We start from the raw sequence: 24,862 nt of genomic DNA, 5'->3' as shown, positions 1-24,862 counted from the left end.
GAGGTATATAACGCCTACCTCATAGCCGAGTTGTGAGGCTTGCTTAATTAATATTTTGAAACTAATTAATATTTTTGCTTCGATACCTTTGGACAATTTTTCACATCGTTGACGGCATAACTCAAAGGAGTGGGGCTGACCTTAATAGCCTCTATAATTGGCAATGATATTGCTAAGATGCTCTTGCAGACAGAGGGATTTAAAAATGTAAATACTCTTGGCTGTTTAACTAGCCTTTATCTCTATCTCCAAAACTAAACTTTGTCTGTGTTTTAGAAAGAGCGGAATAATCCCATGACAGAGAATAAAGATACTGAAGATAAGGGCAATTAACCCTCGTGCATCAAGCTTCATCCTGATCGTTGCAGGGGTCAGGAAGGAAAATTTTCTTACAGCTACACCATGACAAAACATATGCCTCCCCCTGCTCCTCTGAAGGATCACTGGATGCTGCCAGAGGCAGGGTGGTGGGTTTGATGGACTCATGGTCTGATCCAGAATGACACATTTTTCGTTCCTATGTCTTCACTGATCAGAAGAGAAAAGTGTTACCAGCAAAACCGTTACAAATCTAGGGTGGGTTGGGAGTAGGGTTGATGCTTGAAAGCTGCTTTGAAACACAGCTAATGAATCATAGGCCAAGTTTCCGTTTCTTACCTAAGGGCAGCTGTGGAACGACTAGAGAAAAATTAAGGGCGGTATAATAACTATGAAAGGTGATGTCTCACTTCCTAACACCTCGCTATATGTCAACTAGGATTTTATTTGTTAAAATGAAGGCATTAGCCAACATGGCAAGCTACCTGCTATAAAACAGCTTGATCCCTTTCCCAAATTAAAACTCCATTTTTCATTGCAATGTGTATTGTTTCTCTAGGCTGCTAAATATGATCGTTGCTCCCTCCTGGATTAGGCAGCGGCTGTGTTGCACAGAGATAGCCACGGAGTAGTTTATGGCCTTCAATAGGCCACAGATGAACTGATCTGGATATTACGTGAAAGCCATACAGTGAGGGAAAGCGGGTATTGAGAATTCAGAACTGTGAATTTCCCTCCAACTCTAATTAAACTGAGGTTAAAATGTAAAGCCAATAATCAGCATACACAGACATGATTCTCCTCTTGCTTTTACCACCATAACCCCCTTGGTTTTGGTGGGGAGATGCCTGACTTATACTGGTGTAACTAGGAGCAGAATTAGGTCTTGCTTGACTAGAGGGAAAACCATAAAAAAATCAGGTCAAAGTGGGAACCGGCGTGAAGCGAGCAGAAGCAGAGAAGCTGGAAACAGGGTAACGATATAAATTTACCTCTGCATATATGAACGCAGCAGCGTGATTCCCAGGAGGAAGTACATCATAATGGAGCACGCCATCATAGCCAGTCCTAGGAGTATGGCCCGGTCTTCTCCAGCTTTCAGAGCCGTGACTGTTTTCCTTTTGTCCAGTAGATCATGATCCCTGATTTTTTGGTAAATATTTCTGAGGTTGAAAATAATACATTCTTATGTGAAGTTCACATTTAATCAACGAACCCTCTAACGGGTGGGTAGTTCCACCTCCATACCCATCTCGTGGGAGAGAAAGGCTCAAGGTTCCTCAGTGGTCCTTTTCATTGGCTTCACTCTGACCTGACAGGGAACTTATTCACCTCTAAAATAAATTACAGCCATTTCTGCAAAGGTAAAAACCTCTTATTGCAAAGATAAACATTTAGAGACTTCACTGTGCCAACTTGGTAAATCTATCCCTCACAGAAATTGGTTGACTTTTTGGAGTTGTACCACGGTTGAGTTGACCCATCAACTCTTGCCCCATTCCCGTCAATAATACCAGGTATTTTTGGTGGATATTTTCCTTAGGTCCACATTAATTATGCTACCCAGGCCAGGGTCTCACAACACCATAAGATCTTGCCATAAAGGCAAGACTTGTGGCCCCCTATGTGCCATAAGTCTGAGCCTGAGGAGGACATCCACCAACAGATTTTTAAAGGAGCCGTTTTGTTCTGCTATTAAAAAAACACAACAGGTTATTCCTCCCTCTAGCTGAGAGAGTCACTGTCTCATGTGTAAATGCTTCATCTCCAGGCGTCTGATGATCAGAGGTCAGAGGGGCATAGCGACGAAGTAGGAAAGTATTTGAGTACATTTCAAACACACTCAAACTTTGTGGGTTTAAAATGTACTTACAGACCTGAGGCTGGTCAAAAGCTCCTGTGTTTTCTGTTACGATTCTTTTAACTCATCCAGGCAGCACGCGATGTATGTGAACTGCATACCTCTGAGCCCTGGCACCACCATAAAATGGCCACAGTAGCACACGCAGGAGTAGTTCCTCTTCTACTGTCTGTAAAATGGCAGGTGAGCAGCATCAACATGAGCATTATTTTGGGTTCTGACAAACCCACAACTCATCTATGCTGAAACTGTAAAGTTTCACTTGCCCTTATAAAAAGGATAATATCATCTACAATAACAGATCAACACAATGACATTTTAAGTAGTGTTACTGCTTCCTACAGGCATAGTAATGTAGTCACATTTATAAGCATTGTTTCTGATGCAAAATCATAGATGGGACTGGGTCTGCTTCCAAGGGGGCAAAAGGTTTTATCAAGACATTCTTCAGCATTCATAATACTATTGATGAAAGTTTGTTGATGTTTCTTTATTATTTTTATGACTCATCTACTTTTCTTTGAACTTTTCTCGGCATTACTTTCTCCAGATCATTTTCCTTCTGAAGTTTCTAAATTCCCTTCAAATTTACTTTCTTTGATTCCCTTAGTTTCTCTTCAAAAGCCAGTTCCTTAAAAACTTGATAATATTTTCCTACTTGGAAACAAAAGGGTAATTCATCCCATTGAGGTTTTCTTCAGTGTTGTCGGAAATATTTAGTGACTTCTTGGACTCTTGCCTTCAAAGAAGTGATGTAAAATAATAGTCAAATGCTACTTTCCTATTATTTATCAAAATGTATTTAACTCTGAGAGCTGCTATTAAGATTTGCTTTGTTCCCAAATGAAAGCAGGCAGAAAGGTAGCAATAGTCATGCAGTTCCAGAACATTAGCCAATCACCCGGCATAACTTATGTCAGTCTGTAGACATAAAATAGACATGGTGCAATCAGTTATTAATGTCACTAGAACAACTGAAACATAAAAGTGATTCAAATGGACGATTTAAAAACAAATAGCTAATTGAGTATGGTTACAACTATTTCCCACACGGCCTGAAGCCAAGAAATGTGCAGTGAAAGGTAAAAACATGGACTACAAGGTATGTTGTAGAAATAGTCTATGAGCATTGTATAGTAAAACTGCTGATTCAGTTTAAGACTCATCAGCCATGGCAAATAAGTATCTGCTGATGGGGTCGTGGTCCTTAATATATTTGATCTAATGGCTTTTTCCTTGAAACACTGCAATAAGTAAGTTGCTATAAATATTGCAAGTACAGGGCTAAATGGTTTTTGGTGCCACAGCCCTGAGAAAGGGGTGCTTTCAGTCCAGATGTGTCAATCCAGAAGCTGCCCCAGAAGATACTACTAATGGGGCACAAGCAGGAGTTATATTTGCCATACAATTGGCCCCTTGAAAGCGCTCCACAGCTGTGCTATGACACGTGTGTACAGCTGAAGACTGCCTTAAAAGTGGCCATTCGTGCAACAAATTAACCCTTATTTAATGAGGGATCAAATGAAGGTGCTCTAAAGTGAAGCACCTTAGGAAACTTGTGTTCCCTGGGGTCAATCTGTCAGTGCAATTGGGGCTGAACTGATACAGCCCAGTTCTGCCCCTGGTGCTGTATGCAGAAAGGGTCGTGGGAGGGAGGATGGGGAGAGGAGCTGAGGGATGGGGTTTTTCCAGCCTGAACTGGGGGCGGGGGGTGCTGCTGCATGAGTCCAGCCCTGATCACAGGACAAACAGGCAGGCTCTATCCTCCTCCGCTCCCCCCCCCGCAACAGGTGAATTTCTGCTGGGTCAGGGGAGGGGGGTCACTTTATGCAAAGCGCCATGAGTTAGAGCAGGGACTTGCATGTCTGTCAGCACTCATGGTGTCTGCACCACATTGAACTGTGTCAGCTAGCGCCACATGGAAACACACCTAGCACATTTACTGCTCTTCCCTGAGAACTGAATGCTGCACAGCTGTCACGTAAACACAATTCCTCCAATAAATGCTGAGAACTGGCTGGGGTGGCCCACACAAGAAGCTGCACAACACTATTTCAGTCTTGGATACAGGTTGAATGAGGGGTAGGGCACGTTTTCATGGCATGACAGTGCACATGGGCCTTAAGACACAATTCTTCCCCTTCTTTGTTCTTGACCCAACTGGATATGTAACTTGCTGCTAACTGATACCAGCTAAGACCTGACTATTCTGATGCGGTCCCTGTGCCAGCCAGAGAGCCAAAGGGCTGGAAGCCAGGGCTTTGCATTGTTCTCGCTTTTCCTGCCTCTCAGTGGGGAGGAGGATGATGACACGTGGCACTTGCTTACTTTGATGAACGCTTACCCAGTGCTTGAATAGCCTGTGCTGCAGAGACAGGGGGGTTCCTGCTCTGCCTCACTCCCACAGCTGGTTCAAGTCACAAGCTAACCTATGTGCAGTGCATTCAGCAAAGCACCATAACCTCAGCTCAGCTGTGGCAGCAAAGTCCTTCTGTGGGTTATCCTTCACGCCCCTGCTAAAGTCCAAGCCACTCCATGTGGCTTTGTGGCACGGTGGCTTGTGCATGCCTGTGCTTCTCTGCTGGATAAAATGGGTCATAAGGGTAAGTTATGGGCACAGTCAAGGAGCTGCTCTTGCTTGCTGAGGAGAACAAGTGCTGTGCTAAGGCAGCTGATCTCTGGTCTCACTGCTGCATAGCCACAATGAGCTGACTCCAGTGGTGTGTATTAATGGAGCCACAGATCACTCCAGCCTGGACATTACAGCTTGGTGACTATGTCTAATAAATGTGATAACAGTTAAAAACTCTCCAAATGTCTAGTGCTTTTTTCTTTTAACACCGGAATCTAAGGCGTGAGAACATGAGCTCTCCCGGGTCATCTTTTTGCCATTTGTATAAAGGAATTAATGGATAAATCCTATTTCACTGTGCATCAAAATGGCATAAATGGAGTCATGTTAACTGCTGTTTTTGGCACTTACGTACAGTTGGGATTCAGCTTTGGGTGTGCAAGTGTGCAGGTGCCCATTGGGCATGCTTAGTAGGGCTGTGCTCTGGCTGGGCAGGTGCACGGTGCAACAGGATGACCCAGGTATGTGTGTAAGCCTGGGTAATAGTTTAGTCACAGAAAAACCATGACTAGCAGGACTGGAGGAAGAGAAAGAAAATGGCCCTCATGCCTTTTAGGTTGCAGGAAGAGTGTCCAGAGAAGAGCTGGAAAAGAGTTTGGATAATGCCTCTCCCCTTGCCTAATGGTTGGAGCACTTCCAATGGGAAGCAGATGTTGGTTCAAACACCCTCTGGGTAAGGGGAGCCTACAACCTGGGCATCCCTCTCTCTGGGCCAGTGCCCTAACCACTTGGCTACTGGGCCCTCTTCCCCCACCGCTGGGTGAAGCAGAATCCCAGCATGCCATGCCAAAGCCTGCAGTTAAGCAAATGCTTGTGCCACTGAGGCACCTAAAAGGAAATGGGATGTGGCCCTCAATATGTCAAGAGCCCAAGACGACGCAATTCCTTGCTCTCCAAATTGCTTCTGTTGCCATTTGCCCTGCTACCCGTCCAGCTTCCCCTTATCAGGCTGGTCCTGTGGTACAGCATGGCTCCCCACAAGCTCTGAAGCAACTTGGCTGTTGTGTGGGATGAGGTAGCAGTGAAGGGCAGGTAGACTCTTCCTCTCTGCTTCTCTACAGCAGCAGGGCAGGGTGCTCCACCTTGCAGTACCTTGCACACCTAAGTCCAGGTGAGGGTTCAGGAGGACCTTATGTGAGGACAGTAGGCAGCACAGACTATATTTATTCATCCTGAGACCTGCAGAGGCAGAGACAACTACAGGGTCTGTCAGAGTCCAGTAGCTTTCACAAAGAAATCCATTTATACTCTTCATAGCCAAGAGCTGTTTCTGCTCTAGGATGAGGAACATTGCCTTTACTTTGTAATAGCTTGGCTGATGAGAAGGGGCCTGGTAAATACATGATCTTGAGGATCTGGTCTGTTGATGTAGGGTCAGACCAGAACTCCGTCAAGATGCTAAAGTGGTTAACATACATTAGGGGGAATTGCATACTGCATCTGTTTAAAGAACTACAGGGCTCTCGAAACCTCTACACCACCAATGTGGCCCATCTTCACCCATCATACTTGGCTACAATAGCTAATCTACACTGGTGCTTCCAGGGAAGCTGTTTTTGAGCATGCCCTGCTGACCCACTCCTGTTTGCACTTGCCAAACCCAGAAGCAAGGCAGGGAAGCTGCTCCAGGATTAGGTGGGTGCAGACAGAAGTGGAGCTCCCCGCTGTAACTAAGAATGCTTTGCAGGAACTGCTCTGAATTACAGCCATCCCCCAGACCAAACAGAAGTTCACTATTGGTTCTAGGGGGGAGGGGAATCTAGCTGCTGGCTGTGGCCTGCAGCCAATTTCCCCTATCAATGGCCCCTCCTCTTTCCCTGGCTGTCCCTGTTTCAGAATGGGAGGGGGGAAGAGGAGCAGGAGAAGCTCATTCTAGGGATTCCCCAGCCAGCGCTAGAGGGAAGAGTACACCCACCCCAGCATCCAGTAGAGGCTGAAAAAACTTGAGACCAAACTCCCTCTGCTCCCTTTCCCATTCTGAAAACAGCGAAAGGCTGTCAGGCAGTGCAGACACAAGTTACAGAACATGCTATGTTTTGAAACATCTTCATATGATGCAATGAGGGTTCAGATTTTCATCCAATCAGCCATTTTTGAAGCAGTTTGCAGCCATGCACTTGTGTTTGATCAAGGCTATAGACCACTTTTTGTGACCAGACTGGCGAAAATTGTCACTTCTGTCTGCACCCTGTATGTAGATGTACGAACTAATTTCTACCCTCTCCTCTGCAACTAAGAGCTACAGGTCCCATCTGAAGAGGTGTTGCCTTTTACAACAACCAGCATGTTTATTAGTACTTCAGATGCTCATTTTCTGTCAGGGTTAGGTTTTGTATTGGCAGGATCTGTGAATGAAGCAGATGTGATGAACGGGGATGTCAGGATTGCTCCCTATTTCAGACATCCCATATGAAATATCTACAATCATCTACTACCCAAGCGACCAGGATATTTTGGATTTAAAAAACCCACACAAACTCACCTACAAAGCCTAAATGAACTGGCTAATTGAGACGCTCTCTACCCTGACAGCAGAGTCATGTAGGAATCAGGTGGGGATACACATCTGCCTGAATTATTCGGAATGACTTTGAAACATGATTCAGTCCTCTGATATCACAATTATTATGCAGATGCCAGTCAAACTGCCTCATGTGAAGGGTTTGCAGGAAATCCTTGAATGTAGAGGTCAAATAAAAACCTGGATGTTACCTGCAGAAATCCCGGTGCTAAGTGCTCGGGGACTTTCTGTGCTCTGCAGCTGATTTCTTTCTATTATTTTTTATATAATATGTCTGGCTGAATCAAGTTTTGTTGTTATGAGATTTGCAGCGACACAAGAAAACTCACTGTGGTGCCTGATCCAAACCCCAGTGAAATCTGTGGAAGGAGGCTCCCTGATGTGAATATGCTTTGGAGCAGGCCAAACAGGACTATCTAAATCCTATCTAAAACACAGGCGGCCTCACCTTGGGGTGGCTTCAATCTACTTGCCCCCCAACTCCAGTGGGGCTGAGAAAACTCCTGAAGACCTCCCTCTCCTGCCTTCTCCCCCCTCCCATCTAGAGACAGTAACAGAGATAGTGAGGGACAGAGCCAGGCCAAGATGTAGCCTCTCTCCATGGATCAGCTCCAAATTGGAGCTGATTCTCCACCCTCCTGATCCAACACCTAATGTCTGTTGGGTCAAGAGGATCAGTCTAACTCAGGCGGGCAATTATTTCAGGCGGAGGGCCGCTTACCAAGTTTTGGCAAGCCGTCGAGGGCTGCAAGGGTAGCCCCGCCCCTTGACAGGTGCCCCACCCCCTGGCCACCTCTGACCTTTGACACCAACACTCCCTCCCCTTTCCCCCTGCCAAAGTACTCTTTTTCAGCAAGGGTTTGCCATCTCTGAACCAGAAAAATACCAAATTATATTCTAAAAATCAAACATCTACTATATTCATTAGTTTAATTTGAAAAAAATATTTTTGTCCTGATTTACATGCGTTTGTGTAGTGTACATACAGGTGATTGTACAATAGCTTAAAATGAAGTCTTACTCTCGTATATTGTAGGGGGGTAGGCTTGTGGGTATGGGGTGTGTGTGGGAGTGTGTGGGGTTTGTGGGGGCTAGATAGGCATGGGGGATGTGTGTGTATGTGGGGTAGGGGAGCATGTGGGTGTGTGTGTGGATATGTGGTGTGGGTGGGTATGTGGGGGAAGGGTGGCTGGAGAGGGTTGTGGCATGTGTGGGGGGGGAAGATTTGCCCACAGCCCCCCATGGCAGGCAGAGACCCCCCAGTGCTTCTCCAAAACTGGGCTCTGTACTCTTGATGCTCCTGGCCTTGGGGCAGCAACATGGCCCCTTGCTCCTGTTCATGACTACTTCCCCCTCCATCTACCACTGCTGCCTTTCTGCTACTTCCCCATTCCCCTCCCCAGCTTGCCACTCTGGCACCACATCCCAGCTGCACGGCCAAGACCGCAGGATACAGGAGGAGCTGGACCAGCCTGGCTGGCACTGCATGGAGCTGGCCAAGAATCACAGGGGCCAGGCCAGCTCCTGCTGCATCCTGCAGTCCCAGCACTGCAGCTGGGAACCACGTGGTGCTGGAGTGATTGGTGAAGGGGTGGAGGGGAGTGGTGGCAGTGGTGGGCAAGTGACTGTGGCAGGTGTGGGGAGTGGGAGTGAGCAGGTGGGAGGAGTGCAGCAACAGCTGGGCGAGAGCGCAGGGCTGTGCTGGTGTCCTGGGGCCAGCGCCAGCAGGGTCCAGAGTGGGGTGGCAGAAGCACAGGGCAGGGACTGGCAAGGACTCTGGAGCCGGGCCGGGCTGCACCAGCAGGGAGAGGAGGAGCCGGTTTGTCTCCATAGCCCCTGCTGACCCCTTCCCCGCACTTCTGCCACCCCACTCTGGGCCCCCACTGGCCCTGCTCCCAGTGCACTGGTGCAGACTCCTTGTTCCCTCTGCACTCCCACGCGCCACTCACTGTCCCTTCCCCTCCGCCTGCTGCAGCTTTCAGTGCTTCCCTGCATGCGGTTGCTTGGTTCTTCCAGCAGCTTCTTTTGGGTCCTACTGCCCCTGGCTCCTGTCAACTTTGACAGGCAGCTGGGGAACATAAATATTAATTTTCTAAATGTTTTAGGGGCCTGCAGGTCAGACAGAATGGCCTGGCTGGATTTGGCCCACGTGCCATATTTTGCCCACCCCTGGTCTAATTCATGGCAATTTCTATGAATTGCCATGAGTTAGACTTGGGAGCTGCACTTCTGTCTGCACCCTTGTAAAGTGACTTTGCTCAGGAGTCCCAAAACTGCCTGAAAAAAAACCCAAACCAGTCGATGTTTAAGACGAGTAGATAAAATACACACATTTAGGCTTCAATCATGCCAACACAGGCCTGTTTATTACTTCCTACAGGGAAAGTAGCTTGCTCATTTGTATAAAGCCACTCAGGTATATAAAAGTGTTTTCAGGATTAAGGCCATTTAGTGCTTATCATGTGCGTCCCCTCAAAAAGCTACATTTGCAGAGCCAGTTATACCACCATCTTGGTGTTTCAGGCCATAATTTTTTAGTCTGATGGTTGAAGAACAAAAATTCTTCTGAAGGAATCATTGTGAGAGGAGAGTGGGGGGTGGAGAAACTTTCATTTTGACTTCTGTTTTGACGTTTCCATGGGACAGTGTTTCATTTCGAGTTTCATTTCGTTTCAAAACCACTGTTCCATTTTGAAACTGATTTGCTGTTTCGACACTGTTTTGACGTTTCACCCATAGGCTATAATGGGGAACCACAAAACTGCCTATAACGTTGTCAGTTCTTGCCTGCTTTGGATGGAACTTGCAGAGACAGTAGCTCCTTCTGAGGCCATGAAGCCTGCCAAGGACATACATGCAAGGGTTTCTGGGAAACTGCACCTCAAATTCTTGAAAACAGAACTTGTGTTGTGTGTGTGTGAAGGCACAGCAGGGTGAAAACTGTCGGGATGGTAGCCCCTGCAGAGGCCACGAAGCCTGCCAACTTTCAAGGAGACAGGTCTAGGGGTTTCTTGGAAACTGCACCTCAAGCTGCTAAGAAGCAAAACTTGAGTTTGAAACGAGTCGAAACAACGTCAAAATGAAACAGCTGGTAAAAATTCGCACAGCCCTAGTGGAGAGGTATCGGGGGGCGGGAAGAAGGGAGGAAGATAATTCTCTGTAATTCATTCCTTATTTGAAACGGTGATTTTGCAGGTGCTACAAATCACCGAACGTGTTAGCAGTAGAGTTCATCCTATTGGCAAAATACTTCCTTTGTTAACTCCTCTCCTTTTGTATTTCTGAGACTCTAGTTGAGATGCTCTGATTACAGTTTTCTGTTCCCTTCTATTCACTCTGCTATGGTATCTATTACTTGTATGGCACTTATAGTGTCTGATACACAGGTGCTCACAACTGACTGCGAAAAAACCCACTACAGCTATGTCTACTATAGCAGGGGTAGGCAACCCTTGGCACATGTGCCAGAGCATGGCACGCAAAAAACATTTTGCTTGGCACATGCGCCTCGGGGCAGACAGAGGGGAAGCCACAACAAGGATCAGGCCCTTGCAGCTTCCCCCACCATCCACCCCTGGCACGTCAACATCTAACAAGTTGAGGCTGTGGGTGTTTTGGGCACTCTGCCCAAAACTGTTGCCTACCCCTGTACTATAGTGTCACTGCAGCAAGCAGTGCTGAGACTTCTGCTGGGTGTATAATGCTAGCTGCTGTGTGGTACTGCAACCTTGAAGGGCAACATGGAAGGCAATGGCCAAATTCTGATTGGGATGAATCAGAGTAAAATCAGGCCCACATTGCTGTAACTTCCTTCATGTAGAAGAATTTAATGAATAATGCACAGTGTAGATGCTGCCTGACATGCTCAACCTCCTGCCTGAGGAAGGCTGCTGATGGGCACCCAATGCAAGTGGGCTGCCATGTGCTAGGAAGAGCTGCCTACTTGCTGTATCTGTTTGTGTGGCATCATGCGAGGGGGTTGACTGTCAAAGGCACTGAGTGCTGACAGCCTCAGTAGCATGAGGCGCTCATTACCTCTCTGAACCACATCTTATATAAATATCTGTCCCAGGTCTAATCCATATCTCCGTATCAAGGCAGAGGGATGTATTTTCTCAGAGCACAAATCAATGACGAGGGAGATCTGTGAGGGCACAGGAACCAGTGAAGGGCCCAGTTTTTAGGGACCTTTTATAGGAGTTAGCCACCAAAGTGACCTTTGAAAATCTCCCACTAAATACTTCACAAAACATACAGCTTTGGCAGGACCAGGTTTTCAAAGGGGGCCAATGCCCACAGGGGAACCAGATTTGCAGAAGAGCCCTGCTCCCCTTTCCACATCAGAATGAGCAGGCAGATTTTCCATGTCGAGTCCATGTCGGGCACCAAAGGCCACAAGCATATTTTCTAAAGCAGATGCCAGAAGTAATCTCTCATTAGAATTAACAGTGTGCTCTGCTAATTGGCGGCGTGGATGCATTTTCCTCTGTTTTTGTTTCACCAAGGTCTGAGTTTTTGTGATTACATTTACTAGTGTCTGCAAGGGCAACAGAGGAGAGAAAAGAGGAAGAGAAAAGAAAGGGAAATGTGCCCAGGTTGTGACAAGACAGGCTGTCTGGCGAATCTCTCTACAAAGGGGAGATATTTTGGAAGGAGGAAGCTGAGCATTACCAGGCAATTGTTCTTTCATCAGTGAGATTTAACTTCTTTCATTCCCAACTGAGTGCTCCCTTTGTCTGTGCACTTTAAGCCTCTCCCTCCCTTTCATTCTCCTCTGTGTAATTCCCCCCTTCCCAAGGGAGATCTAGTTAACTTGTGTTCCTCCTGTCGCCTTCAAACCAATCCTCTCCCATGGTACTGATTAAATGAACTGGTCATTTCATAGAAATCCCTTCATCCTGTTTGTCCTCAGCTTACAACTGTGCAATGATTCACTTACCCACACACACATACACACACGCTCAAGAACTCTCTAATTCAGTCCAGACTAGGAAGGGGGATAGGGTGACATTCTCGCTGAAGATGGCCTGGCGAGGGTCATCTGAGTGGCAGCGTGCTCCTCAGCTGAGGAATAGTAGCTGGAAGCCTGATGCTTTGCAGAAGGTACACCTTTAAAAAGGTGTGCCAGCCTCAGAGGTGCTCACCATGCAAGTGGCTTTGCTAGGGACAAGACAGACCTGGGCCACACCTCCAGTACATCAGATTTTAGTTAGACTGCACCAGAGATCACCTATATTCATCAAGGTGACCTATTCTCTGGGGACATTTGATCTGTGGCTCTCCCTCCTCCCCCCTGCACTACTGTACCAGGACAACCAGGATCTGACTTTTCATATAAAACGGATTAAGAAACCACCCCAAGCCCCAAATAGATATCGATAAAATTTACCTTTTCTCATCATGTCTGTAAGAGGTGGAGCCCCGGCCACTGGTCCAAATAAACATCTTAGAGGATTGCCCGTTGGTGCCTTTGCTTACTGTGGAGGGACGATGGAAGGACCTAGGAGGAGATGGAAAGTCTTTATCACGGTTTGTCTGAAACATCCCAGCCCACGCTGCATCCATCACGCCAAGTCCCCCCAGTCTGGGCTCTGATCAGCGCTGGGAGTGCTCAGTGGGCTCTGAACCGTGGAGATGGGCCTTCTGACTATTCAAGGTGATATGTAAAATAATGGAGATGACTTTTCTTTTCTCTTCCAGGAACTTTAATTGAGATTAAATTATCTTCTACTTCTCTCTCCCTCTCTCTCTTTTAAAGCTAGTACTAGCTCCTGTCAGAGCTAAGACAGCATTTGGTTGCCTGTATTTGCTGCTTCTACAAGCGCTTGTGCTGGATTCACCCTAGAAGCACTTGCGTGCACTTTGGAGGCTGAAAAACTTCACGTTTGAGTGTATGCAGCACTAGCTAAACACGACTCTGGAAACCTGTTCTATTCCCACCACTTTTTGCATGTTTTCCTACCCACCCAGGCTCTCTTTATCCATTTGTTCTAAGTAGAAATGGATTTGAAATAATGATGTGAGCCCATGGCGTTTCAAGAATGCTCCAATCTGTTACCAAACCCGTGGTTAAATCGAACTGCAGTAAAATCCCTCTCCCAGCTGCCACACTGATTGGCGCCTCTCAAGAGACTCATAGCAACTTGACCAGGTGCTCCATCGCTACTTGTGGCCATTGATGCATGCAGAGTAAATGTTGAGGACAGGTTGTTTTTCTTTCTCTGTTGTTCATATAATGGATTAACTCTTTGATCTCCAGGAAGTTGCTCCTCGGTACCATCAGGCACAGGCTGATCTTTCTGACACTGGATTCTACCGTTCCCCACCATTTCTGGGGGTGAAATATAAATGACAAGGCTGGATGTTTTTTATTAGTCTCAGTTCTGAGACCCTAAATCAGGCAAAACTCCCAGAGACCATCCCCAATGCTGCAATTCAGGCTTTTCTTGATTGATTAACTTGGTTCGGAAATGTTTCTGATATCAATTTAAAAGGATCCCTTTTCACACAAGCAAAATCCGTGGTCCATATCTGCTTAGCTGAAGGGTGTGCGGTTGTTGCAGAAGCAGAAAAAGCACTTGTTTTTTTAAATTGGCTACCAGTTAATTTCCTCCTACCTTCTCCTTCAGTGCCGTAGCAAGGAAGTTTGATGCCCGGGCAGCAGCCAGCCCTCGCCCCGTGCACAAATCCAGGGGGCACATGCCCCCCCCCATGCTAGCCCGGGAGTGCATATAGCGGTGGGACCCCTCCCCAATTCTTGCCCCCCCAGATGAGCCACTCGCTGCTTCATCCAACACCCTGCCTCATCTGGGCAGTGTCTGTTGGCGCCCCTTTGCTTCGGCACCCGAGGCAGTCGCCCTGCTCATCCTTCCCTTGCTATGGTACCGTTCTCCTTCATCTACTTCGCTTCCAGCTCCCTCTCCTACTTGTGGCTTTATGTTTCCTTATGCGTTCCTCTTCTCCTCTGCCCAGCATAACCTCCCACTTCATTCCTGCTGAGCACGTGCTCACTCCTTCTTTTTCTGTATTTCCTTCTTACCATCTCCTACCCAGAGACTTCCCTAAATACTCCCGCAGCACAACTACTGCCCTGTGTTCCCTCTTACTTTTGTGGCAGGACTTGAACCATTTCACTCCAATCTTGAAGTCTGAAGCAGGGAGAAATTCAAGGGGAAGAGGTGGCAGATGCAGGGAACTGCTTTGGACATACTGCTCTCCCCATTTCTAAACCAGTTCCATCTCAACCAGTTCCAAACTTTCATCCTTTCAAAGAGGGGACTTCAGCGTAGCTCAAGGGTTCTCAACCTTTTTTGGTCAGTGTACCCCCAGCAGCTGGTTGAGAAGTGGGGGGTCCCCCAGTGGACAGTTGACAAGCATGGAGGGGGGTTTCCTGGCTGGATGGACTTGGGCTCGGGGGAGTGGTTGTTCACGTGAAGTGCTGGATGGCAGCAGTGGCCCCATCCCCTACGCCACTGCTTCCCAAGTACCCCTGCTTCTCCATGCCATTGCCGTGTACCCCCTGGGGCCTTCCCAAGTACTGCCAGGGGTATGTGTACCCCTGGTTGACACCCCTGGTGTAGCTTATTGGTGCTCAGCATCTCATAGGCTGGAGCCTTACATTGTAAACTCCCTCTGGGCAGGAGCCATATCTGACTGTGTGCATTGTACAGAACTAAGTGCATTTAGTGCCCTGCACAGAAAAGAGCTCAGGAATAAAAATAAAATAATTTGGATACTAAATGTCTTAATGCTGAAGTTGTTTGTAGCTCGGTGGCCATTCCCCACCCCACTGAGAAATCACGGTCACTTATGCTGCCCCCGGAAGATGCACATGCCTTCCAGAGCACTGCTTGTCTGGAAAATGTTGTAATGAGGCCATCAATAAAAATCACACACCAGGCTGATTTACATATTAGCATCATTGGGAACCAGGGCGAATATTCAGACCCGAGTGCGAGGGGTTTATGAAGAAAATAAAATGGAGGTGGATCCGGGCCAATTTCCAGCTGCAAACACAGCTTGGTGGCTGAGAGGGTGGGGATACACATCTGGATTCACAATGTCACAGCTGGTTCTCTCTCTCAGTAGGGAGCAGAATCAACAGCCTGGATTTTTCTAACCAAAATTGTAGGGAAATGGGAAGGACACCTGACATTAACTGGGCCCTTCTCTTTCTGTCCAGGCCTTGAGGTCATACCACCAAATGCCACAATGCATGCCACTGAACTGCTCTTTTTGCAAATTCTCAGTCCTCTGCTGTTAGCATCTGGCACCCTCATGTTCACACTGAAATGAATAAAATCTATTCACTACATGCATTTGGGGCATAGTCCACTTTTTGTTCCCTGTTTGTAGAGCAGCAAGCCCTTTGACATTCTGGCCCGTGATGGGAGCCCTCAGCAGTTCTGTAATACAAACAGTTAATAATATTTGCCTGGACATTTGTACTGCACTTATCAGCAGAAGCAGATTACACAGGATGAGGCATTCTCAGCACACCAGCCAAAGGAAAAAGGAGAGCTCTCCTTACAACAAACCTGGGAGCAGCAAGGGCCTTTGGTTTGCTTGGCTTCCCCTTCCTTAACTCCTGGGGCTCATCAGATTGGGATCTGAATGCCTAGAAATCTTTTCCTCTAAGCATATCACTTTCATCTTAGAGGAACTAAGTATAAGGTAAGGCATTTCTCACCGAAATAGCTATGGTTTGGAGGATGAAATAGTGGCTGCCAGCATTTAATCAATAAGACTACCTACAAAGGAGTGCTTTCTAGTGAAGAAAACAGACAATTGGGGATAGAGGCTTTCTGACTCTTGTTGCTGGCTCTGCTTTGGACTTGCTGAGCAGACAGGGTTTGGCCACTCGGGCTGAAAACAGGTAACTGGCTTGGTTTGCATTTGGACATCTTGTCTTACACCAAACCCTAGACTTTACAGACTGACAAGCCTCTGAATAGTCTGAATTAACACTTTGCTTCAGAACAATCCCAGCTTATTCAAATTCATTTCCATTTAAGCTTAGTGCATAAATGACTGGGCCCTGCCTGTGTTGGTGCTGGTCATAGCCAGTCCTAATCAGGGCCACATCAGACTGGTTGTCTGTTTTTAGCCTTACTGGCCTCTAACACTGGGGGCCTAAGTGATCAAACAGAAAAAATCTTGTGCTGCCTGTGTTAATTATACAGCACTGGATGGCCAATAGCAGCATAACCACAGGGAGCTGGGCAATTTTGGATGCTTCTCAACAGAGTGGAAGCAGTGTGATGGCAGCCACCAGAATGGAGAGGAGGGCCCAACACAGAGGAGGTGCAAGAAGAGGAGGGAGAGGTCTTTCTTTGCATATGAATTAGGCTGATTTCAGAATTTTTTCATAATGCCAGTGCCTTGGAGCAGTCCATATGTGATATCATTAATGCTATCTGCTTCATTAGCTGGGCAATCTAAGCCAACCTTTACTATTTAACACATAATTACATGCCTAATCTTGCATAAAATTGTAACACTAATGACATCACAGCAGCCACTCCAAAGGTCAGATGTAAGCAACTTAATTCAGTGTTTTTTTTAGCTGGAAGGGTCAGCTATAAGTTACAAACTTCTCATACAGCCAGTAAGGTGTGTCTTCTTTAATATCCTACTCTGAGTGCCCTTTGGGAAAAACACCTCAGGAGGAGGAATTAGAAACCAAGTCAAAAGCTGTTGGTTCAGTAGTTTGATAAGAAACCAGACTGGACTGTGAATCCCAGCCCCCTTTCTCTCCAATCTCTTAAAGGCTAGGGACAGAAGTTACACATAAACCAGTTTAAGTGATCTGAAACTGGTTTAAACTTGTAACAGAATAGAAGCTCAGTGCACATAAACCAGTTTCAAGATGGCTGAAAGTGGTTTAAGATAAACTTGGTTGAATATAGTATTAGACTTAACTGAGTGGGTGAAATCAGTTTATGAAATTTCTGTCAAAAACCCCTTCCTGGTTCAAGTTAAATCACAGTCTCCCAGCTTCCCAGCATGCTTTTCAGCCCTGGGCTGGGCTGTCTGCTACAGACAGTGGGGCTGGCCCCACTCCTCTGCTCCCTAGTTGGAGCAGTGAGGGCTGGCTGACAAGAGGGTGGTGGGGGGCAAGTGTGGCTGGGGATGCAGCCCAGTCTACAGGGGGGGACTGCCCCTTCCCAGGCAAACCCTGGCTGGGGTCCAGGGGTGGGGGGGAGGGATGTTAAACACCCTTTTCCCTGCTCAAACTTACTGCTGGCTGCAACTGTGGACCACAAATCTCAGAGGCACCTGGAAGCAGGAAGAGGAAGTGATGAGCAACCCTGCAGAGTCCTGCTACTCTGATTGTGGACTGCAAATCCCAGAGACCTTGGGGCAACAGGAAGAGGAAGTGAACACACAGCCAGAGAGCTGCGTTTTAGCACCTCCCGGCTTCTGACCTGAGCTACTGCAGGCATGTGGCTGCATTTCCTGAATCAGATGTCTGTTCACTTCTGTTTCAATTTAATCTGTGCATTTTAGACCAATCTGCAAAGACTGAATCAATTCAGCCTCTGGCTTTTTGACTCTGTACTTAGCCAAAAATATTTAACAAAATTACCCACAGCCTTTTGAGTACCAACCACTTAATAAAAAGACATCTTTTCTTTCCACACGACATGTTGAGCCTGTGGAACTCATTGCCACAGGGTGTCATGGAGACCTGGGATTTAATAGGATTCAGAGATGGAATGGACATTTATTTGAAGAAGAAAACAATGTTACAAAGAGGGATTTGGAAGGGATATCAATCCTTCTGCTCAGGGTTGAAGCCAAGCTCTGAGTACAAGGAGCAAGGAGACTTTCCTGTGGTGCATGTTGTCTAATATCTATTTACTTTCTCACTGCCAGCAGCATCTTGTACTTTTCTCTGAAGTATCTAGTGCTTGCTACCATTAGGGGACAGGACAGTAGATGAGACAGATCCTGGGTTTGAATCAGAAATCTTTGGCTTTGCCTGAGTACAGACATCACAATCATACCTCAAAAACAAGAATGATTCTGGGGTTTAGAGTAGCTTCCACAGAGACATCTGTCCCAAGGTTGATTTAAGTAACCTCATTTTTGGTCTTGTTCAAAAGGCAATGTAAGCTCAATTTATTCATGTAATTTTTAGCATCATATGGATTATGTTATATTGTCTGTGTCTATCTTTACAAATTTGGGACATAGATTAGTCCAAAGTTTAAGATCTGATCTTTAATTAAGAGTTGTTATGTCAAAGGGACCGAGGAACATCTGCCTAAGGAACTGCTATGTATCTCTTATCACTTGTGTTAGTAGGGACAGATCAAGCCCCACTCAGTCACAGACTGAAAGGGCTATTTTTGGGATGGGCACCCAAGGTATTGTCTGCTTGTAATGGGAAAAATCAGCCCCACAATAATGAAGGCAACTCAGGGAACTGGGCCATCCATCCAGGTGCCCCAGGAAGGAAGGATTTTCTAGAGAATTTTGAGACGTTTCAAAACAGTGAACGAAGCTGGTGGGGGAGTGGTTGGCAGTGTGCAGGTATTTCAATGCTTTAAGTGAGGTAGTGGTGGTCTTTAGATTATCCCAGGTCTTGGGGTGAGTTCGGGGCTCCAGCAATGGAAATACCATAAGGTGATTTTCCTGTGGAGGCAGATCACCTTGAATGTTATTGTGTAGTAAAGGGTGGAAACCTGCCCAATACACCCTACATGCCAATTCAAATTCATGTGGACAGGGCCTCTAAATTCAAATTCATAAGGGGAGAGCAACAAGAAGTAGGCGATGATCTGCCCACTGAAGTCCCTTCCGACCCTGGAATCTATGAATCTATGCCTATTTTATGGATATGGGGAATGATTATGGAGATGGGGATTTTCTCCTTAGTTTGCTCCTTTGGTCTGTTAACTAAGGGCAAGCAAGACTCGGGGGCATCCGGACCCCAAGACTTTTGTCAATAAATACAGTTACTACAGAAAAGGTCAAAGGAGGTCATGCTTTGGTTTATGCAAACCCCAATCAATCAGGGTCTCATTGTATTTGAATTAGCAATGTTTGTGGGCTGGGACTGGGCTGGGGACGAGGGGGAGGTCAAGGTGTCTTGATGTGGGCAACCAGGGTTAAAGTGTACCCCAACTCCCACTCTCATTTCCTTGCTTTACTGTGCTGCATTGCCTGAGCAGCAGTTTCTGGTCCGCTGACAGCATCTTTATCTGGGAGCAGGCCAGGTGGTAAGGTGTTGCACAATGCGAGCAACGGCACAATGTGACTTGCCCCTCTGTTGTGCAGTCAGCCGTGGTTACAGTATTTCATATCAAAGGATTCAGGTTTGAACTATGTAAATGAAGAAGACGCCTCACTGCAAATTGAACTGTGAAACAAAGGAGTATGTGCTGTTGCTAGCTCCTTTTGAAAGAGAAAATGAAGCAAAGGTGAGCGACATTTGCTTTCTATGCAGGGCCAGACACAGGCATGGGTGAACCAGTCGGCTACCCGGGGTCCGACAAGAAGGTGGCCCGGAAAGGGTAATTTTTGAATTATTATTATCATTATCTCTGGCTGTTGCTGACCCTGGGGATGCAGAAACAACAATTGCACGCATCCTGTGGGTATTATCCTCACAATTGTGAGGTCACAGCCTGTTATGATTATCTCATTGCATTTCAAGGGAAACGTGAGGTTGAGTTCACAAGTTTTACCCCCTCCTCGGTGGCATCCCTCCAAAATGGAAAATTGCTACAGTGAATATTTAGCACCTTTTCATCTAAAAAGAGTATAGTATCCACGGCTGCCCTGCACGGTGTGGTTGTGACTCCACTACATCTGACGGTCCCGTGGGACCTCCTGGTGACAGCTAGGATGGAGCTCAGCTTTTCCTGCCCCAGAAGCAAAGGAGAGGAAATAAAGGAGAATTTCTGCTTCCAGCAAAGGGTCTGTGAATGCACATGAGCAGCTCCAACTTCATCCATTAAAAGGAAAGGGACAGACGTGTTAGTCAGCTCATCAGAGACATCCTGTTGAAGTCAGCGGTGAAACTTCTGTTGCCTTTAGCTGTGCATGATTAAGTCCTAAAAGTTTCTCTCACAGCAACTGGAAACACTTTCTCATTTCAGCCCTGATCCCTTGAACAGTATGCCGTTCATCACTATGACTAATAATCATGAATATAGCACTGTAAATTTATATAGGGCTTTTGATGATCAGAGCTTAATCAGAGGCAGTCAAAGACGAGGAAAGACAAGGGATCACAGTTCAAGCAAAGGGGCATCCCAGAGAAAAATGCAAGGAAAATGTCCTGGGAGAAGTTTGGAGATGAAGGGAAGGACATGTTTAGAAGAAAGGAGATGGGAAAAGACTTCAGCCATCCCGTGGTTATTGAGCTGAAGGGAAAGGAAAGAATTTCATAGATTTCATAGACATTTGGGCTGGAAGGGACCTCAGAAGATCATTGAGTCCAGCCCCCTGCCCAAAGGGCAGGAAGTCAGCTGGGGTCATAGGATCCCAGCAAGATAAGCATCCAATTTGCTCTTGAATATAGGGAGTAAAGGAGGAAATGATATCAGAGTGGGACAAGAATAGGGTGACCCCTGAAAGTAGGTACGTGAAGGTCGAATCTGACATAGTATGACACAGAAAGGCAATGGAGGTCTTTTGTTGCCTAACATTTCTGAAATGCTGGAACATAAAGGTGCAAAGGTCCATGCACACGTTCGGGCTGACCCTCCTGGCAAGTAGCATGCAATATTCAGCGCCTGCTCTGTCCTGTCCTCCACGTGGGACTTGCATGAGGAGAGACCCAGTGGGCTTCTGGGGCTGTCCCATCCCGCTAAGCGTTGTTTTCTGCACAATCACCTGGGTGCATGTCTGTCGTAACTCAGCTTTCTCAGTGATGAAGACAGAAAAGGATCTGGCTCCCATCTGAACCACTTCGCTAAATCCTGCTTTCACGATCAACCACCATCGTGCTAAGTGTAGGTTCACAAAGAAGAGAGGAAGCCGGGCTTGGCAGAGGCAAAGGAAGCGGTCTGGTTTCACCCTGTGTTAAGGCTGTTCTGTGTTGCTCCAAAAGCGACACAGACGGCTGAAGACCCTTTGACTAATGGATGAGCCCTAGCAGGTTGGGAGATGTAACTAGGGCACCTCTCCACTGCGGCAAAGATTGAATAGTACCGTAGGCAGCTGGCATAAGTAACAGCAGCCTCATGGCTACTCTCATTTCCATTGAGGCTTGTCCCAGTGCCCAGAGATTATTAGGGTCAGGGGGATACCAAACATTTGTGTGCAATCTCCCTTTAGCTGCAGTGAATACTTCTCAGGCACTGCTGAGGGTCTAGGTGTAAAATGTTATTTATTGGTAATACAGCCCTACCTCGAGGTTAAGAGGGCCTTTTTGAATTGCACGGTAGGCTGGGAAGGAGGTTGGGACGGGAGTCCGTACAAAGAGGCCAGTGCCTCTCTCCTGCCACACAGTTGATCAAAGAAAATCCTCACATCTGAATTTTCCTCATGATCAGGTTTGTTGCCCTTGCCACTGGCATTCTGGGAAGCAGTCTTAAAGATCATTACTTAGTTCGTGGCGTGTTACACAGCGTCCTACGTTCACTTCGCAGTCCTTCTGGGATGACTGCTTTTCCCTTCTCAAGGTTAGATTTAAGTGCCTGGATGGCCATCAAAGGTCTGTTCCCTCTAAATCCTCACATCTGTGTACAGCCGGAGACAGAAAGCACAGGCAATATTTCAAGAAGGTGTGGGAGACTGGTCTATATATTTGAGGTATTTTCATTTATTTATGAAGGCCTCTGTTCATGCTTATGTTAATCATGAGCCTTTTGAGACCTCGATAGGCCATTTATGGCACCAAAAATAATGAGCTCCATTCTCCTCCTGGCATTTCACTTCCTAGATAATGGGAAATCTGTAAAAAAGATCAGCACTCGTTTTAATTTGACCCCATAAAAGGCTCCTTGGGGCATTAAAATAAATAAAAGGTGAAATACATCCTTCCGTACAAAGATATAATACTGAGCAATTCATTTCAGGAAAGGACTCCCTGCATTATCCAGAATGTTTAGGCATTGGAGGATCTAGGCTGTAGCCATATTGGTCTAAGTACAAAGACAGACTAGCTCTTTTTTTTTGGTAGAGGTGATCTCTTTTATTAGACCAACTAAATAGTTGCAAAAAAGTTGTTCTTTGCAAGTGTTTGGACATACATGTCCTTCTTCAGGCAAAAAACAAAAAAAGGGGAAATTGAAAACGGTGAGAGAAATTAAAGATGGTCAGAAATCTCACAGGTATGAAAAAAGCCAGTCTTTGGAAAGCTGTTCTGCCAAAACGCAAATGTAGAGGAGTTGCAGAGACAAAAGCAGGCTGTTTACCTGGAGGTAACAGAAGGAGATTGTGAACCCAAATGGCCTGTCGTAATCCTGTGGTCCCCACATCACATAATGCATCCAAGGTAAGTCTTCTTTGAGCTCTGGTGCAGCCTTGGGATTCCCCTCTTTACCCCTCTCTTCTACCCTGCCTTGCAATCTGGACGTTGCCACAGCAGTCCACCCAACTGAAGAGACCATTAACGCCACTCTTACATAGGATTGTTTCTGCTGAGTGACATTTCATAGCTCTCATAGCCGTTAGGGCTGGAAGGGACCTTGGAAGATCATCAAGTCCAGCCCCCTGCCCCAGGAGCAGGGAGCCAGCTGGGGTCAAAGGATCCCAGCAAGATAAGCATCCAGATGTTTCTTAAAAGAGTCCAGAGTAGGTGCTTGCACCGCCTCTGGAGGGAGTCTTTTCCAGGCCCCAGGGACTTGGACACTAAAGAAGTTTTTCCTTAAGTCCAGCCTAAAATGGTCTTGGAGGAGTTTGTGACCGTTTGACCTCGTCATCCCTTGGGGTGCTCTGGTGAACAGGCATTCCCCCAAATCCTGGTGCACACCCCTTATGAGGTATTCAGTCTTTTTAGGGGCTTTGCAAACTGCTTTTGCAGTTTTCTAGCCACAGCTGGCCTGGGAAAAAAAAGGCACGGTGCTAGAACTGGACATTAAATTTAGTTTCCCCACAAGATAGGGTGGGTAAAGTTTGAGATGTATTGTTGGAAGGGACCAGAGTGCTGGACACAGTGACTCAGGAAGTCTTTTCCAGCCCCATGTCCTGTGCTTCCATGGTTTTCCTTTGACTGAGTGATAAGAAGCCCAGCCAGGGATGTGTACTGGTATGATGAGGTATACATAAGAAAGATAACTAGATGAAATTCAACAGAAGAAGACATAGGCTGAATATGAAGAGGTTTCCTAGCAATGAGGTTTGCTAAAGTGTGGACTAGTCTCCCAAGCACAATGATGGGATTAATAAAATAAGACCCTGCCTGTCTGATTCAGGGGATAACTTAAAAGAAGCTTTCTAATGCTGGTACTAAACCTTTCAAGGTGACTTAGGGGATCAGTGACAGAACTGAGAACTGAACCCAACTCTTCCAACTCCTTGACCTGTCACTTCAACACAAGATTGGGCCTCCTCCTGGAGTCAACAGCAGTTTGGGCTGTGGAGGACTTGCAGGATTGGGCTCTGCTATGTACAAGGCACTCTGAAGGTGAAAGATAAAGCAGTATTATTCTTTTAATAATAGAGAAGATACAACTGTCAAGCAGATAGAACAAACTACCCACCAGTCTATAAGAACATAAAAGCAACGGTGATTACTCTATCATGATACTGTTTACAGAGAAGGCCTTCAGAAGGTGACACGTCTGGTGATAAAAGGTAAAAATCCTCAGATTACACAAATCATAATACCCACTCATCCTGCAGCTTTCCACACGAATACCAACATTAGCTGACTTGGTCCTACTTACGTGTGGCCGTAACTGGAAATAAATACTACAGCAAACCTGGGATGCCAAGGAAAATCCAGCAATGCCTGAAGAACAGCTATAAAGTAACTAGCTAAAAGAAATGCATCTGCATTAGTGGAAGACAGCTACCACTTAGGGAATATTTAACGCCCCGGTAGCAGCCACATTAAATCGTGTGATGGTGAAGGCTGTATCAGACGGTGTGACTCTGCTTCGATGCCAGCATTTGCTGTACAGCAAGTAAACTGTAGAGTAGGAATAACCATGCATCATAACGCAAGACAGTGATCTACATACATTTGCTTGGTCTATCTGAGGAGCTCCAGCTATATTGAAGGCTGACCTCAAATTCAGTAGAAAAAGGCAGGTGCTGCCAAGGGAGCTACCATTAACTTACTGACAAGGGTGTAAATGAGCTGATAGGTAATAATGCTGCCATCCTGACCACCTCTCGCTCCTGCTCCTCCTTCTTTGTCATCCTACAGTGCAGCGCTGATCTTCTGCTGGCTTTCATAGGAGCAGGGAAGCAGCATTCCCTCAATCTGCCCCCTTCAAGTAGGCATTGACTGGACCCCCTGCCTCTGAGCACAGGTTAGGGAATGACCTACAGTCATAGCAGGATCCATCGTCATAAAACTAGAGTTATCTACAGACGTAGGAGTTTTTGGATTCGAGGCTACTTT

General features: G+C 46.5%; 1 protein-coding gene across 5 annotated transcripts in view; it reads right to left on the bottom strand.

The window, feature by feature from the left end:
• The window catches only part of LOC109288002 (calcium-activated potassium channel subunit beta-2), a 238,249-nt gene that overhangs the window by 14,403 nt on the left and 198,984 nt on the right, over nt 1–24,862 (bottom strand). For 4 of the 5 annotated variants that reach the window (XM_019503328.1, XM_019503326.1, XM_019503327.1 and 1 more), the window contains 2 exons: nt 12,722–12,832; nt 1,311–1,481 (listed from right to left, as the gene is read on the bottom strand). In XM_019503328.1, coding sequence (XP_019358873.1) covers nt 1,311–1,481; nt 12,722–12,777 — 227 coding nt within the window. In that variant the 5' untranslated portion in view covers nt 12,778–12,832. The remainder of the gene's footprint in view (nt 1–1,310; nt 1,482–12,721; nt 12,833–24,862) is intronic. The other variant, XM_019503329.1, reaches the window with a different exon arrangement.

This window comes from Gavialis gangeticus, unplaced genomic scaffold (genome assembly GCF_001723915.1).
Source record: "Gavialis gangeticus isolate Ggan-Ray unplaced genomic scaffold, GavGan_comp1, whole genome shotgun sequence".
Taxonomy (NCBI): Eukaryota; Metazoa; Chordata; order Crocodylia; family Gavialidae; genus Gavialis; species Gavialis gangeticus.
The sequence above is the reverse complement of the archived record's forward strand: the minus strand, read 5'-3'. Positions and strand labels throughout refer to the sequence as shown.